At 32.5% G+C, this 19,768-nt stretch overlaps 1 protein-coding gene across 1 annotated transcript in view; it reads right to left on the bottom strand.

Moving 5' to 3' along the window:
* Window positions 1–19,768, bottom strand: part of LOC143064858 (heat shock 70 kDa protein 12A-like) — a 33,572-nt gene that overhangs the window by 1,038 nt on the left and 12,766 nt on the right. Inside the window, exon 3 of the mRNA XM_076238049.1 lies at window positions 16,222–16,440. Within this exon, the coding sequence (XP_076094164.1) occupies window positions 16,222–16,440 (219 nt within the window). The remainder of the gene's footprint in view (window positions 1–16,221; window positions 16,441–19,768) is intronic.

A 19,768-nucleotide genomic window follows, 5' to 3' on the forward strand; every position in this document is an offset into this window, starting at 1 on the left:
TTATAGTTGTGATCATAACATTATCACAACTAACATTATGTTCGTCTCGTATGTTTTTTTTCTCAAATAGTCCATTATGATATTTTGAATATGTATGACATACATATTCCCCATTTCCATTCTCAATTTTATCTTCAACTGTACAGATTGTTTTGTTACAATTCATTTCAGTTAAATATGCAAATAAGGCTGTTACTTAATATAGATGCAAATAAGAGGCGTTTAAAATGTGTTTTTTTCTTTCGTATATACCATATATCCTAAAAATCTAATTTGACCAGAAAAATATTGACCATCGACCTGAACGATTTTTCAGTTTTAATGGTTGTCTGTAAGACAAGCTCTTAAGTGAAAATGTTTTATGCATACGGGCACTGGTGATATAGCGTATCAAATGTGTAAACTTAGATCTCGACGAGGGACAAACAGTTGTCAGCATATATTTCGTTATGTGGTAGAGTGGTCTAGAGCGATTAGAATGAGGATAATCGATTGGTGTTGTAGTCTTTCAAAGGTCACAGTCAGTTTAAATCCCGTTGTCTTAAAATTATAAAACTGTTGGGTTTATTTCCAAATTCCGGTCTATGCATTATTTTTTGAAAGATGTTCTTGAACTACATTCTTCGTCTGCTAATAATATTGACTGACCTCTGTTGCAGACTCACGCATAAATTGTTTACATGAGTCCGTCCATATAGCAGGTACAGTTACAATCCACTTTATTTTGTCTTTTTGAACACCTATCTGCCTATCAAAAACTGCCTTCAAGAAATGATCTTTCAGAAACTTTATGGATGATGAAAATAAAAATTTAGCTGATATTTCTTTGCCTCCTTTTTCTCTAATCAGGAAATCTTTCCTTATATCCTGAAATACAAAAGCGCTTGTAAAATTTTAAAGTAAAGTCGGGTTACGCTTAAAACTAAGATGATAGCTGTAAAAATAATAATACTTAAACAGTTGTCGGTGAAAAAGTTATATCACAAAACTACTGAACTCTGAGGAAAATTCAAAAAGGAAAGTTCCTAATCAAATGGCAAAAGCAAAGGTCAAACCCATTAAACGAATAGATAACAACTGTCCTATCCATGACCTAGTACAGGCAATTGGTGGATTAAACCTGATTTTATAGCTAGCTAAACCACTCACCTGTATGACAGTTGTATCAAATTCCATTTATATTGACACCGATGTGTGAACAAAAGAACAGACATACTAGGTGAAAAAGTCAAAATTGGGGTACAGCAGTCACTATAGTGTTATAATCTAAATCACTAATTTGGTTCTTTGGAAGCCTTTTATGTCAGTTCTTTTGAAATAAAAATGACAGTTTGTTTGAACAATAAATATTTTAAAATATTCATATAAAGTTCAATTGAAAATCTTTATTAAAAAACAAATCTAGTCTAAATGTTACTCAATTACCTCTCCTTCTTCCACTGCGTTATACAGAGCCATTTTGAAACATTCTACATAATACCAGTTATTTTGATCTCCAGAATTCAAGATTTCGTCCATTTTGTCTTGAGCATCGAAGCCAAATGCTTTAAACTTTTTGTCCGAATCAAACAAAATAGCAGAGGGCGCTTTCAACGATGTCATTGATCCAGTGCTAGGTGACCATCTTGGTATCTGTATATCACACGGGTTTGTTTTGAATTGATAATCCATGGAGAAAGCATATCCACATCCATCGCTTCCTATATCTATGGCGACTACACACTGCGGAATGAAATTGGCTTGTGTCATCTTGAAGAAAAAGATGTTTTCGTTAATGTTTATTTTATGGTAAATAATATTATATGTATAGCTAAAGGATAACTAGATAACTACAAATTGTAACACATCTATGAAAAAGTTAATGAAAAAAAATTGCCAATGTTTGTTAAATTGTTCTTACATGTCACAAAATGCATTGTTTGCAAACAATTCGAAAAATGTTAACAGAGTTAGACAGTTTATTTTAGATTTTAAGCTGTTAGTTCAAAAAAATCGATGAAGATAATTGTTCAGCTTTTCAAAATGTGATCGACGATGATTGATTGATGGCCAGGGACAATACATTTTACATTGGATACCATTTCTACTTAAAAACCGGCGCTAGGGGGATATAAAATGAGCACCGAAGCAGGAACATAAACTGTTAAAATATTTTTAAATGCAATTATGAAGTGCAAGAATATTCATTTTTTTTAAATTTATATTTACAAAATAAGCATGAGAAATTTGAATAAGCTAATGTCTGAATAAGAATCATGCATTTATGAACTGATTATCCACTTACCAATCAACATGGGAATGAATATTTTTATCCTAGTCAGTGTATCAAAAAATCAAATAAATAGTTACCAATAATATTAGTGACATAGTGTGCTAGTGACCTAATATGGGATATATGGGGTCAGTAAATTCCATATGAGGTGAGAGCGAAGCTCGCATTCCCATATGGAATTTACTGACCCCATTTATACCGTATTACGTCACTAGCACACTATGTAACGAATTTGTCTTACCGACTATCTTAACGTGTGAAATTTAGACTAGTGACCTATCAAAATGAGAAAGTCTTCAATACTGTTAGCATTAAGAAACTACTTCCATTGATACTACAAAAACAGATGCCAACAATATCAATTTGTTAGGTTTAAATGTGTTTTCTGAACTTATTTCCATCTAAATCATCAATTTATTCGTCTGTTGAAACCTTTAAGATTTTTCTCAGTACCGTTTTGTTTTTATAAAGGGACGTAACACAACTACTAACCGTGTATGAAATAAGCCCCACCTCCCTTCTTACCTAATATGGAATATAAAGGGACGTAACATCACTATAAACCGTGTATGAAATAAGCCCCGCTTCTCTACTAAACTAATATGAAATATACACGGTCTCCACGGGGACCCTTTTAACCAATCATATTCCTAGAAATGTATAGGAGGTAAGATAAATGTATATAACACCACATGAATTATGTATAATCTTATTAAGAAGGAGTTTCAACTTCACAGATGAACTATATATTCACTTTTTTATATAGCATGAACAGAATAAGATGTTTTGTGAGGTCTGGATTTGAAAAAAAAGGAAAAAATAAAGGATTACATATATTAATTGTAATTCTTATGACTTTCATATTATCAATCACATAGGTGGTCCATGTATGGGATGATAGCAGGATTAGGGTGCCAGTCTTGAACTATTATACACAATTCGGCAATATATCTCGTTTATTAAAAAAAAAATTAGTTTAAATCCACTGATATCAATCAAGTCTCAAAATATCTCGATGGTACATCATTGTTCGACAGTAGTTATAGTTCTCCTTTCTCAAACTGTTATTTCAACTCTGTTTCTTTGCTACAATGCTGTTGTTGTTACCAGTAATGAACGGTTCACATAAACAGAAAGGAAATTCGTCACTATCTGCATTTTGCAGAAAAACAAATCTGTTTATTTGTTCCCTCGTATGCATTCTTATCATGTTAAACAATTTGATCGGTTTGTATTGTTTCATGGACACATAAAATTAAGAATGGAAATGGGGAATATGTCAAAGATGCAACAAGCAGACAAAAAGGCAGATACCAGCCAAAGGCAACCAACGGGTCTTCAACACAGTGGGAAAATCCTGCACCATGGAGCGGGTTTCATCTGGCCCCTAAATAAAAATGTGTACTAGTACAGCAAAAATGGACGTCATGCTAAACTCGAAAAGCATATAAATAAAATAAATTAAAAAAAAACCACCAAAAGGCCAGATGCTCCAGACGTAACCCTCCAATATATATCAAGCCAATGTAGAATTATTAACAACTACTCTGAAATACGCACAGTAAAATTCAATTAGAAAGAAGTCCGAGTCCGATGTCAGAATAGGTAACAAAGAAGCTAAGCAAAATGACAATAATACATAAACTTTAAAAATAATGTTTAAACATATTTATGTTTACAAAATAAGCATGAGAATAGTTATCAAAGGTACCAAAGATATTTGAATAAGTTAATGTCTGAATAATAAAATTGAGAATGGAAATGGGGAATGTGTCAAAGAGACAACAACCCGACCAAATAAAAAACAACAGCAGAAGGTCACCAACAGGTCTTCAATGTAGCGAGAAATTCCCGCACCCGGAGGCGTCCTTCAGCTGGCCCCTAAACAAATATATACTAGTCCAGTGATAATGAACGCCATACTAATTTCCAAATTGTACACAAGAAACTTAAATTAAAATAATACAAGACTAACAAAGGCCAGAGGCTCCTGACTTGGGACAGGCGCAAAAATGCGGCGGGGTTAAACATGTTTGTGAGATCTCAACCCTCCCCCTATACCTCTAACCAATGTAGAAAAGTAAACGCATAACAATACGCACATTAAAATTCAGTTCAAGAGAAGTCCGAGTCTGATGTCAGAAGATGTAACCAAAGAAAATAAACAAAATGACAATTATACATAAATAGCAACAGACTACTAGCAGTTAACTGACATGCCAGCTCCAGACTTCAATTGAACTGACTGAAAGATTATGATTTCATCATATGAACATCAGGCACAATCCTTCCCGTCAGGGGTTTAGTATCATACCATCATAACATATATGAGAAGAACATAACCCGTGTCATGCCAACAACTGTTTTAGAATAAATGTGTTTAGTTCCGATGCAAAGACCTTATCAGTGACTTGAATAAAATTTATTCCCATGTTGATTGGTAAGTGGATAATCAGTTCACTTACCAATCAACATGGGAATAAATTTTATTATCCTAGACAGTGTATCAAGAAATGAAATAAATGGTTACCAATAAATTTATATAACACCACATGCATTATGTAAATCTATTTAAGAAGGGGTTTCAACTTTACAGATGAACTATATATTCACTTTTTCAGTATTTTTATATACCATGAATAGAATAAGATGTTTTGTGAGGTCTGGATTTGAAAAAAAAAACGGAAAAATAAAGGATTACATGTATTAATTGTAAAACTTATGACTTTCATACTATTAATCCCATAGGTGGTCCATGTATGGGATGACAGCAGGATTAGGGCGCCAGTCTCGAACTATTATACACACTTCGGCAATATATCTCGTTTATTTAAAATAAATTTTAGTTTAAATCCACTGATATCTATCAAGTCTCAAAATATATCGATGGTACATCATTGTTTGACAGTAGTTATAGTTTTCCTTTCTCAAACTGTTATTTCACCTCTGTTTCTTTGCTACAATGCTGTTGTTTTTACCAGTGATGAACGGTTCACACAAACAAAAAGGAAATTCGTCACTATCTGCATTTTGCAGAAAAACAAATCTGTTTATTTGTTCCCTCGTATGCATTCTTATCATGTTAAACAATTTGATCGGTTTGTATTGTTTCATGGACACATAAAATTAAGAATGGAAATGGGGAATATGTCAAAGATGCAACAAGCAGACAAAAAGGCAGATAACAGCTGGAGGCGACCAATGGATCTTCAACACAGCGGGAAAATCCTGCACCATGGGGCGGGTGTCATCGGGTCCCTAAATAAAAATGTGTACTAGAAAAGTGGAAATGGACGTCATACTTAACTCGAAAAACATATAATTAAACTATAAAAAAAACACCAAAAAGGCCGGTGCCTCTGACTCAACCCTCCAATTTAACCTCAAGCCAATGTAGAACTAACAAATACACATAAATACGCACAGTAAAATTCAGTTTGAAAGAAGTCCGAGTCCGATGTCAGAATAGGTAACAAAGAAACTAAGCAAAATGACAATGATACATAAACTTAACAAAGGACGACTAGCAGTTAATGACATGCCAGCTCCAGACCCTAACTGAACTGACTTAAAAAATATTTTTTCATCATATGAAAACTATGCACAATCACCCCCTTTAGGAGTTTTATATGATACCATCATAAAATATATCAGAAGAACATATCCCGTAACTTGCAAACAATTAGTTTTAAGAATAAATGTGTTTATTTCCAATGCAAAGACTCTATGAGTGAATCAATATTAATACCAATATATGCCATATTTAATAACCTGACGACAGTATCGTAACTATATCCCTTCTGAATAAGTCTGTTTATAGGTTTTGGTAGAAATTGAGTTGAATGCTTTGAAATGATATTATTATAAAAGATTTGATGTGAAATACCTGAACTTATAAGATTTCTGCATATTGATTTATATTGACAGATAATGTCCTTATACTGATGATAAAATTAAGTAATTTTTTTTACTAGTTTGTGATATAGAAGGACATTGTGTAATTATATTTCAGTAATACAGAGATTTCTGTCGTTGAAACAAATTGGTTGTTACATACACGAGAAAATCAAGTTGGCAAATATAAATACCATAAGATGGTGACAAGAGATTCATTATAATACGTTATTTTGATTGGCTAACATCAATCTCGAGTCATTCTGAAATTAACATTAATTTCTAAATGAATTGTAACAATTATGATGACACACGTTTCCACAATGAAGTGCACAGGTAAATGAAAGAAAAACTTGATTGTAATCGCGTTTTCAAGATACATTTCAGAATTAAATGCTTCTTTTTGTAAATTCATAGGGTTTTTAAAGCATTAATCATGCGCACATTTTTAGAATGAAACGCTTCCGCACTGCATACAATTTGTACTTACACCCCAATGAATTTACAAAAAGAAGCACTCAATTCTTATATAAATCAAATCTAAGTGTGAATAAATTATGTGGGGATACATTGGGTAGGGTAATGCCCTTTAATAATACCGGTACCATAAAATTCAACAAAAATCATATTCATTTGATATGGTGTAAGAAAAACCTCTAAGTATACGGTTTATTTTGATTTTGAATTAAATAAGTTAAAACATATCTCATAGTTCTAAATTAACTGTTTTATATGATCAACAATGCCTACTTCAATTCCTATGATGTAAATCAAGATATAAGCCATACATTTCTGTAATATGTTGTAAGATCTGCCAGTAATTGCAGTGTTATCCTGTCTACAAATCTTGGTTTTGTTCATAGCATGGATACATTTGTATAAAAGATAAACACATTGTCATTATTATTGGGTTAAAACAAGGCTTTATATGGTTTATTACAAAGATATTCTGAAATGCACGATTTAGCATTCATAATGCATCTTGAACCTCCTCGGCAATTTTTTTGTGTGTACCGAACTGGCATTTAATGCAGGATGTTGTAATGTTCTGTCCAACGTTGCGTAAAACTAAAGACATAAAAAAGGAGTTTATTGTTCAATAACAGTAACTTCAAAAAAAAAAAAAAAAACGATTGAAAGAAAGCCCCCAAAAATATGCGATTTAAGGTGTCAGTTTTTTAGTGAACAAAAAAAATAGTTTTTTGTGTGTGCGTAGATGAACAAGTTTCACAAGCATTGGACAACCATGACTGCATACGATTATCTTAAATCTTCTGTCTTTTGTTTTAAAATCAAAATTCTGGGGTTGGTTTTTTTTTGCGACACTGTTCAACGTATTTGTTATTTGTTTTTTGGTGAGCATATCATTAGCGTTAGAAAATACATGATTAATTCAGTATTGTTGGTTTCAAGGCGTTCAGATGGCGGCATTGAAATTATGAGCGCCAGGCAATCTTCTTTTGTACTGCAGTAGTAGTTACGTCTTTCCGATTTTTCCCTCAGACTTTTCAACTTTGATGGAAATTTTAGTTTTGTTTTCTGAAACCTTAAAATATTGCAATAGTAGTCTACACGAACATTTATACAAGAGAAATATTGTAGAAAATAAACTTTTTCGGCAGAACCGAGAGCAGTAAGCATTTTATTAATGTGCACGATATATGAAGATAAATAATTATGTTGTGTTTATCTTATGCCGAAATAAAGTATTTCCTTTTCACATTAGGAGATCAATTATTCCTTTTGGATTCCCCAACTTGTGGTGCGGTTTTGGTAATATTAGTTAAATGTAAATAACATTAAATTTACTGCAAAAAAAGATATCATTTCAGATCAGACATTAAAGAAGTATTAACACAAAAAATAAGGAGTGAAACCGGAAACAAAAACTAGACCAAAATTAAAGACACATATTATAATTTAATATCTTTTAAATGAATGAACATATTGAGATTGAAAACTTAAACTATCATTAGTCTGCAACAGAATTGTATAACCTTTTGATACATGATCGAAAATTTCATTATTTTAAAGTTTCCGAAAACTTTTTTTTTTTTTTTTTATCAAAAACGAAAACTTCCTTCAAAGTCTGTGGGGAAAAATTTGAAACAGGTAACTTTTTTGTTATACAAAATATTGAACCGGAATTTTTTCTTTTATCCTATTTTTGTGATATTTGTTAACTTTTGCATCTCTTCTACACATTTGAATAAACCTTATTATATGCGAATCAATGTTAATTGTCTTATCAACATTTTATAATTGTACCTAAGATATCATGCTTTATAAAATATTAAAAGTAATTTAATATACAATAAAGACACGCTTACCTGTTGAAACATTTAGTTCAATATATCAGCACCTGCATGTAGGAATTTTTAAAAGATCTAATATTTTCTTAACGTATAATTGTCAAATCTCTGATGTAACATAGACAACTGCCAAAACTGTGTATATCTAATTAATTAAAAAAGATTCAGACAAAGGAGATATTGAAAAGCTTGAACAAACATGTATAATACAACTCAGCACTTTCTGACCTATTATATCTAAAGTTATTCATATTTATACTTTATATGTTTTTAGCTTTTAAATTATCATATATTTAGATACATTAATGTTTTATGAATAAAAATATAAGGATAATTCTTTCGATCGCCGTAATACCAATACTATGTTTTATTACAGTTTGTTTTTCCCTCTGACTGAAATGAAATTTGCATTGGAAAGAAATATTTACATTATATGCGTTTAATCAATATTCTAGGAGAGCAGATACAGGACACTTTATTTATACTTTCAGACGTTTATTTGTGTATCTGTTGTTTGTACGATGATTAGCTGATTGCAGGATAAATAGGTACCTGTAAAATGTAAAATTAAATAATCCGTCTGTACATAAATTTCATAGAAACTAAACTTGACAATGTGAGAATAAATCCTATTCTTTATTTCCTACCCAACCAGGCTGTAACCTGTACTTTTAATTATAACTTTTATTACAACTCCGCCTAGAATTGCACAGTCGCCTTATTTTCTGATCTACCTAAAGCTGATCAATTTTGTTTCGAAAGGTCGTAGGTATCAAACAAGACGACTGATCACAATACACGTATTTTTATGTGAACAGGAAATATGATAATAATATAATTGTAGGATGTTAATTTATTTTTATGAGTTCATGACGAGTTGGTTCATCGTAACGGGCTATCTGTTTCACAAATGACAACAGATGTGTTGCAATCGTCGTAACTCAATCCCGCCCTCTTTTTTACTGTACATGAGCAACACGATAGGGGCTACATGTGGATCAGGGTTTGCTTACCCTTACAATGCATCGGAGATCATCCCCGGCTTTTGGTCAGGTTCGTGTTCTTCAGTATTTAATTGCATATATTGTGTTGTGTATACTGTTGTTGATTGTCAAGGCGTTGTCAGTTTGTTTTCGAATTATGAATTCGAATATCTCTTTGGTACCTTTCGTCTCTCTTTGAATGTTTTGTAAGTGATGATGGAAACTAGAATACATGTAAGCTTCTCGACAACTCAGAATGGCCTTGCTAATGTTTCAATACGTATTGGAAAACAATCAGTTCGTTAAAATTGAAAAATTCATCATTGTACTAGTAGCTTTCAGTATTTGCTTTAGGTTATGTATAATTCTATTTGAATTTTACATTTGTTATAGATATATACAGTACCGGTACCTTATCCCGGCCTCGTTAACGTTAGTATATAGATCGGCAGAAAAATGTTTTTTAATATAATTGATTATGGTGTATTTAAATGATATGCTAATGAAAATTTATATTATATATAACGTGTACAATATAGATTTTTTTTATATTGCTTGTACTGTCTTTCATAAAGATTGGCACACACAGTGTTAATTTAAAGCTTGTTGTTATGCTTGTATGTTTTATGTACAACATTTTATTGTGTTAATATATGTAATTGTATGTGGTGAGATTATAATAAAATATTGAATCTTAAAACTCGATGAGAACAAAAGCTCCGTGTTGAAGGCCGTACTTCAATCTATAAGGGTTTACTTTTACAAGTTGTTTGTGACTTGGATGAAGAGTTATCTCATTTGGCATTCATACCACATCTTCTTATATCTTTTGATAAGTAGGAAAACTTCAATACTTTATAACAAACAAATACAAAAACTTTCATGAACATTGTTCAAAATGGTTTACATGTATTAACATACTCACTACAAACCAATAAAAGTCTGAAATGGCTTATATCTGTACTCGAATGTTCTGATTTTTATCGAACAGTCTGAATTGGTCTGAAATTTACCTTGAACAATTCATGAATTTAGATATCCCAATGCTAAATATTTTCTACAAATATGTATGGAATAGTAGAGAAGTTTCATGACGGGTTTAACTTGACTCTATTTTTTTGTTAAAACTTTGTACAGTAATGGAGAACGGAAATATTTTTTACAAAATAAATAATTTTGCTGTTCATAGTACGAGAACAGGAGTAAACATTTTTAGTCATACCAAACATTCATCAAAGATGGTATATATTAGAAATAAAGAGACGAGATATAACTTTAAATAAGTAAACATTAAATGACAAAAAACATTATAGATGTATCAACATGTCAAATTAACACGAAAGTAAGATTTGAGAATACTGAAAGCTAGTTAAAAGTACTTCTGTCATATTTGTTGTTATCCATTGTCGGAACCTGTAAATACAACCGGTCTTGTTCTAGTTTTAATTCATAATTTCGATTTGTAGCTTCATTTTGGATTGAATGGATTTTATCATTGCTGGTACACTTTTATGTGCTATAAAAGACTTAATCAAGATGGTGTGTTATGTTTTTAATTTTCTTTTCGATGCCTTTTTAGCTTACTTTACGATTATGGGTTTCCAGTCTTTGAAGGCCGTAAGATAATATTAAATTGCTTAACTCCAAGTTTTCTTGTGTCTGGTAGATAGTTATCTCATAAGAAACTATTCAATTAACGTTATGAAATATATTGGAATAATTTTACATTACTTTAGATCTTTCAGATTTGTAGGTGCTGAATTATATAATTTTTCGTTATTTAATCCAAGTATCTGTGATGAGTTTATTTCCTTTGGACGCAATGAAATACATTTTACTACATGTATTATTGAAATAAATGGGAAATGTTTATTGTAGCGTAACATTTTTATAAGAAAAATTTTAGAATCAAAAGAATGTTTCTGTAGTACTGTGCTACGGTAAACCAAGCGTTTTCTTTGTAGTTTTGTTATAGAAGAACGAATGTAATTCTTTACTGCATGTGATTATCCGAATGAATTTCCAGTTCATAAAGACGTCGCAAATGGTCAGTAGAGTCTTCATTTACTATTGGATATCATTATCCGAACCACAAATTTCCGGATCATAAATACGTCGCCTACGGTTATCTGAGGCGCTATTTTCTGCTTTTGGCAGGAATTCAATTTTCACTGATGTGATAATATCGCCGGTGTCTTTATCTACAAAAGTTCCAATCATTTCCGTACCAGCTATTTCAAAATCAATATGTCCCTCGGCTACATGTGGCCATTCACCCTTTACTGGGGGTACATAAAAAACGCAATGTTTAATGCATCCATGATCTGTGACATATTTTGGATTTTCTTTGTCAGATATGTAAACAGGGATTTCTAATGGTTCTTTCCGCAAATGCTGAACCTCTGGAGTCAAGAACGTCTTACTGACACTTATCCTTTTTGTATCGCCTACGTTCACTATAGTGTCTATTTTGTAGTTAATCCTAAAAACGTCATTACACCATAATCGTCCGTCGTATCTAAACATCTTATCTTGTGGCATACCAGGCTCAAATGGTACGTAAACGGCAATACCGTAAGTAAAATTGCACACACGGGAAGATACAATTTTAGGTATATGACCATAAATAACAGCCCCTGTGAGAACTGACAAACTGCCTTCGTGCGGCACAAACACATCTTTATCTGGAAAAGCTTGCATCACTGCATTAAACAATAATGCACATTCAGAATACCCTCCAACTAACATGATTGCACTGACATCTTGACACCTTTCATGCTGTAGGATTTCACTTATGTCTTTGACAAGTTTTGATAGTGAGTTATTGAAAAATTCAAGAAATATTTTAACACCAATAAACAGTTTATCTCTTTTAACGTGAACTCTTCCTGAATATTGCGAATTGCTTGCAATATCTTCAAAGCTACTTTGACAATTTTCCTCGCTAATTTCCAACAATGTTGCTGCAATTCTGCTACTAATCTTCGTATCCCCAGATTTAAATGTTTTTTTCTTTCCTTCAAATGATCTCATCATATCCATATAATCAATTGGATGATTCTTCTTGAAAGCTATTATACACGGGCCAGAGAATAGACGGACCAACATCGACCTATACGCCATATTGACCGAATTTCCACCGTAATCCCCACCACGGACCTTGTGGATTATGTTCAAACAGTTATCAGGTAGTACCTCTTGGGCAGAAATATCAACTGTTCCACCTAAATTGGAAATGATTAAGAAATGAAGTATGGATTTATCCAGAAAATAAAATAAGAGTTAAAAGAGCAAATTCGCGTAAATGTACCCTACTCCAAAATTACTACAAAGACCATCTATAATTATATCCTTTAAGATATATATTAAGCTAATCTGCAATCAATTCCATCTTCATGCATAACATAACATGCACTGTGTAATAACTCTAGATTCAACTGAATAGGAAAGGTAACACTAGGCAACGACATCTTATTTATTAGTTTTGTCTAGGTGGCTGTGTGTTCTAGATCACAGGCAACAGTACAGGTGGTGCAGGCGGTGTTATATCGATATCACAATAGCCTCGAGTTTGAATCCCGGCGAGGGAAGAACAAACATTTGCAGATTTAATATTGTTGTGCTGATATTTAGAGTAGTAATGTATATATAACAGATCTAACATTGTTGTGCTGTTATCAATGTAGACAAATTATATATACAGAAGTGTTTTCAGCCTTGTATCACCATCACTGGTGATCCGATGGATACAATTTGTAATAGAGTTGTCACTGGATGATGTATAAATATATTTCGTTTAAATAACAGCCCAACAATGTATGTAAGAACTGTAAATTTTCAGAAACAAATTATTTGTTCTTCCCTGGCCGTGATTTGAACTCATGCTTCTGAGATATCGTGGCACACAAAATTGCTTGCACTGTGCCCGACGCGCTAGACCACTCGACCACCTAGGCTCTACAATAATAAAGCTTTCGGTAGCTGGGTGCTATCTTTCCTCATCAGTTTTAATCTTGCGTCGTTACACAGTACATAACATATATGACACGAAGATGGAATTTTTACAAATAAGCTCAATTATCACTAGTAGAGTATCTTACAAATTAATGTACGATGCAGTCACAGAAACAACTATTCTATAAGTACGCCTGAACCACTGACAACTCCACTAAAGATGTCACCCATCGTATCACCAGTGATGGCGATACAAGGCCAAGAAACACATTCTGTATAGATATAATTCTAAACAATGCAATGCAGTAAGAGAAATATTTATAATATATATAATCTGTCTCAAATTTTTCCCAACTATGTTAGCTCTTCAAATATGCGTTAGAAAATATTTGTTCTCCCGTCAGCGGGATTCTAATCTTAACTTCTGCATTCACCGTTTCTTGCGCCCTAGACCACTCGACCACCTATGCAACATAAACATATAGCTTTCGGTGGTCGATGTAGTGCATTTTCTCGTCTGCTTCATCTAGGACATGATGTATAGTGTCAGAATATGGAATACCTTACAGATCAGCTATTTTTTCTGTCTTAAAAGAATGATAATGATAAATACCATGCCACAAAATCATTTTTTGTAATTATACACTTCTATAAATATGACATCGGTCTGAAAGACATTTTTCATCGTATAACACATGGTTATACAGCTGAGGCCCAACATCATAATAGTATATGGTGAATAGATTCGTTTCGGTCAACTGTATTACAATACAATAAATTACCTCCAGCATCAACAACCAATAGCTTTGTTCCAGGCTGGAAGGTTTTTAGGATTATTGTATGTTGATCATTCTCAGTCTTATCTACCTGAAGAAATCGAGCACAGACAGAGGCTGCCTCTGGTTCAAACACAAGTGTAAACTGGTCTCCTAGAATACCTGCCTATTTTGAAGAAAAAATAAAAAAATCTTATATATTAATAGTATAACTTTTAAAATCGTTTAGTAAATGATTCATATTTAATCTAGCCCGTCATCTTAATTAAAATGTAAATGAAAGAATCTGCTAAATTTTAAACACGGTATAAAAATGACACGAAAGGAAAATATTAGATGCAAATAAACCGTTTTTCTTTTTCTGTACAATAAACCCTCATAAACTTAATTTGCTTGTTTTACGGCTCAATCATCTAAGTCATTAACTATGTACATCTACAACACCGATATGACATTAAACAACTAGTTTTGAAACGAGGCGGACCCGGATTTGATATTATCATAACTTTGTTCATTTAAAAGAAGTGATTATGTTAGCGGGAAAATGTGTTAATAGACACAAAAAAAATTCAAAAATATGGTGATCCTGTTTCATGAAGATACAAGTAAATAAAAGTAAGTAAAAGATTTTAAAGGTTTTGTTTAATCATAAGATAAACGACAGAAAAAAATATATCTCTCTTTTACTTTAATTTTATCACCCAGTTAAAATTGAAAGCAATTTGAAAAATGAACAACAAAAAGAAAAATTCTATTCAAACTTCACTTACCAAGGAGAACATTTTGAATAATTTAGGTATGTTTTTAGTTCTTTTGAATTTCAACCAAAGATGAAAATTTGAATCTAGTTTCCCTGTATTAAATTCCCAAATTACATAAGTGACTCTACACACAGCGTTATATTTTGATGGGTCGTAACAGTACTTTACGAAACCTCTTTCTAAATTATTACCATCAATTTGTTACTTTATGCGGGTGACTTCATACAGGAACTTCTCATGAAGAAAAACAACCTGAAGTTAGTAATATCCTTTAACTTTATTTTACGCTATATAGATGATGTTCTCTCACTAAATAATTGATAATTTGGTGACTATGTTTAACGCATCCATCCAATCGAACTAGAGATAAAGGATACAACAGATAAAGTTAAGTATGCCCCATATCTTGACTTACATCAACAAATTGACAATGAGGACTGGTTGAAAAAAAATTGACGACAAAAGAGATGATTTCAGCTTTCATTTCTATGTGGCAATCCAGCAGCGCTTGCATATGCAGTATATATCTCCCAATTGATACGATATTCCCGGGCTAGTATTTTCTATCATGCACTCTTTGATAGAGGGAAGCTATTAAACCAAGACTTCCAAATGGTGAAGTTGAAATCATCCCTTTGTAAATTTTGCGGACGCCATCACGAGTTGGTTTACCGTTATTGAATATCCGTTTCACAGATAATAACGGATATGTTCCTTATGACGTAACTACAACCTGCACCTTTTCACAAATGTGACCTACCGAATTTGACTATTTACCAGGTTTGTAATAACATGAGTAACACGACGGTTGCCAGATATGGAGCAGGATCTGCTTACCTTCTCAAAGCACACGAGATCATCCCGAAATTTCAGTGGGGTTCGTGCTTTTTTTTAGTTGTCTATGTTGTGTCTGATGTACTATTGTTTATCTGTTCGTTTTTTTCTTTTCTTGCCATGTCGTTGTCAGTTTTTTTGAGATCTATGGGATTGCATGTCCCTCTTGTATCTTTTATATCTTTTATATTGTCACATTCAGTCAACTTTAGATGGGGACCCAATCACGTTACATACAAATTTTAGAATTTAATGACTGTGTGTGTGTGCCCTTTAAGGTTACCGATATAAAAAAAAGAAGATGTGGTATGATTGCAAAAGAAGCAACTTTCTACAAGAAACAAAACGACACATAAATTTACAGCTTTCGGTGTCCTGTGAAATAAATGTATATTTCATTTATAGCTGACTATCAATTAATATATTCAACCATACCTCAGAAGCCGACTCTCGCATAAACTGTTTACAAGAGTCATTCCATATCGCAGGTACAGTTATAATCCATTTTATTTTGTCTTCTTGAACTCCTATCTGCCTTTCATCAATTGTTTTCCTGAAATGCTCTTTTAAATACTTGATGCAAGACGAAAACAAAAGTTTAGCTGATATTTCTTTGCCACCCTTCTCTTTTATTAAGAAATCCATTCTAACATCCTACAAATATAACAACAAAGAGTTATTCGGATATAATATGTATATATTAATAGAAAGATGGTAGTAGGACCAATCATACCAATATTTTGGACCTAATTTAGAGGATTGCAACACAATTTCATATAGCAGTCCTAAGTATGAACTCGTTCAAATTATAATGGCATACTGTTATTCTAAACTGTTTCCCAAAATTGATCGCCCTGGAAATCATAAAAACATTTTATTAAAATAAAGTATTTCAATAAAGGTTATGATTTTGTAAATATTGCCGGTATTTACACGACCATTCTGTTAAAGAACAAATTCCTGGATATTTTGATAATACTGAGCTCCCTCTTATTTGTTATATTTACAAAAAATCTACCCCGAAATTTGTGTTTAATTATAGCCAATTATGTAAAGATGTTAATATCAGTGAAAATACACCTACTTCATGTAATTGTAGTAATTCTGAAAACATTTATGGACCCATTTCCCATGTTATAACAGGAGATCTTTTAAACATCGTTCAAGACCGAGAGTTAAAATCATTCCTCAGTAAAGGACCTAGATACCGTCCCCCATCAATTATTTATTGGAATGAGTGTCGTAATATCATCCACGACTCACTCCGTACTTAATGTTTGAAAAGGATAAAACGGGAAAAAGCTCTTTTTTCAATTCAGTAATGAACATAGTTGATCAACTTCGCTTGCCAAGGGTTACGATCCACTCCCGTTCTCTTCACCCTTGGCAGATTAAGCCAACATTTATGAAAACAATGTTGCGCCATCTATCGGAAGATTAAAGTCACGCCCATTCCGAATACATTATTCTTAACCAATAGTAGCACTTGAACTCTTCAATTTGGAGGTAAAATCACGGTAGCGTCTAGTTTCTACACTACACACTTGGTAAAGCCGGAAACGAAATTATACATCGACATTCATGCACTTGTGCAAGAAATATACAAAGGAACTTCTATTAGTCGATTACAAATATAAAAATTGTCACTTAATGTGGTCGTATGTTTAAGGATGTAAAGACTTACTGCACAATAAACACGTGACAATTGTTTACAAACACTTTCTACATTTACACGTGATCATGTTATTGGCACTTTTTGATTGGATGCAGCGAGTTTCGACTGCAACTAATAAAAATCCTTACCTTGTGTCTTCGAAATTTTATCTCAATCCGACAAGGGCGAAGAGAACGGGAGTGGATCGTAACCCTTGGCTAGCGAAAATGATAGTTGATATACGTATTCAACATTTTAAAGAACATTTTACTCTTAACAATAACCACAATAAACCTATTTCGCGTATCAAACATAAACCAAAAGAACTAGCCAAGGAATTTGTGTTTGTCTCGGCCGATAAAGCTGCTAATAATATTATAATTGTTTGATGTAATTCTTACATTGAGGTTCTAAAAAAAAAATCACCAATTCACCAACATTCCAACTGACTCCATTTTCAGAAAACGACATCTGTAACAAACATAAACTCTTAGCTACCGCTTTACAAGCAGAACCAAAAACAATGAAAGTCCCAACTATGTATTGGCTTCCGAAACTACACAAAACACCGTACAAATATAGATTTATTTCGTCTTCAAGCCATTGTTCCACTACTAAATTATCTATTCTTCTAACCAGTACACTTGGTACAATAAAAAACCTGATAATAAATTGTTCAAATAAGGCCTTCGAAAATAGTGGAATTTATTACTTTTGGAGTGTCAAAAACTCGTTTGAAGTACTTGATAAATTGCATGCTTATATTGGTGATTTTGAATCTGTTCAAAGTTTTGATTTTTCTACCCTATATACCACTTTGCTTCACATTCTCATTAAGAAAAAAATCACACACCTAATTAAATGGGCATTTAAAAACACAGAATGTGAATATATATGTTCAAACTCTTTTAGGTAATTTTTTAGTAGCAATAAACAAAAAAACTATGTCAATTGGACATGCTTTGATACTGTATCTGCCCTTGATTTTTTACTAGATAACATTTTTGTTCGCTTTGGAGATTCCGTATATCGCCAGGTTATCGGAATTCCAATGGGGACTAACTGTGCACCACTTATTGCGGACCTGTTTTTCTATTGCTATGAGTTACAATTTATGACAAAAATCAGCAAAAACCAATCGAAACAACATCTGATACACAAATTTAATAATACTTTTAGATATTTGGATGATATGTTGGCTCTCAATAATGACGACTTAAGTATGTATACTAAAGAAATATCCTGTTAAACTTACTTTGAATAAAGCTAATACTTACAATGACCACTGCCCTTTTCTCGATCTTGATATCTTTATCATTAACGGAAAGTTTAATACTAAAATTTATGAAAAAAGAGATTATTTCTCATTACTATCGTTAACTACCCATTTTTAGATGGTGACGTTCCCTTGTCACCATCTTACGGTGTTTATATATCTCAACTTGTACGATTCGCTCGTGTGTGTAACAAAGTTTTAGATTTTAACGAGAGAAATTTATGTATTACTGAAAAATTATTACACCAGGGTTTTCAATATCACAAACTAGTCAAAACATTTACTAAATTTTATCATCGGTATAAGGACATCATTCGTAAATATAGCTCAAAATGCAGACTTCTTATACATTCAGGTATTTCACATCCAATATTTTATGGAAATATTCTTTATAAAGCACAAAAATGTCAGTATTCATCTCAGAAGCTTACAAAACCTTTAAATAGACTTATTAAGAAGGGATATAGTTACGATACTGTTGTCAGGTCATTAAAGATTGCATATTTTGGCGTTTAGATTGATTCACTTATAGGGTCTTTGCATCGGAACTAAACACATTTATTCAAAACCCAGTTGTTGGCATGACACGGGTTATGTTCTTCTCATATATGTTATGATGGTATAATACTAAACCCCTCATGGGAAGGATTGTGCCTGATATTCATATGATGAAGACATAATCTTTCAATCAGTTTAATTGAAGTCTGGAGCTGGCATGTCAGTTAACTGCTAGTAGTCTGATGTTATATGTATTATTGTCATTTTGTTTATTTTCTTTGGTTACAACTTCTGACATCAGACTCAGACTTCTCTTGAACTGCATTTTAATGTGCGTATTGTTATGCGTTTAATTTTCTGCATTGGCTAGAGGTATAGGGGGAGGGTTGAGATCTCATAAACATGTTTAACCCTCCGCATATTTGCGCCTGTCCCAAGTCAAGAGCCTCTGGCCTTTGCTAGTCTTGTATTATTTTTAAATTTAGTTTCTTATGTACAATTTGGAGTTTAGTATGGCGTTAATTATCACTGAAATAGTATATATATTTGTTTAG

This window comes from Mytilus galloprovincialis, chromosome 1 (assembly GCF_965363235.1).
Source record: "Mytilus galloprovincialis chromosome 1, xbMytGall1.hap1.1, whole genome shotgun sequence".
In the NCBI taxonomy this organism is placed as follows: Eukaryota; Metazoa; Mollusca; class Bivalvia; order Mytilida; family Mytilidae; genus Mytilus; species Mytilus galloprovincialis.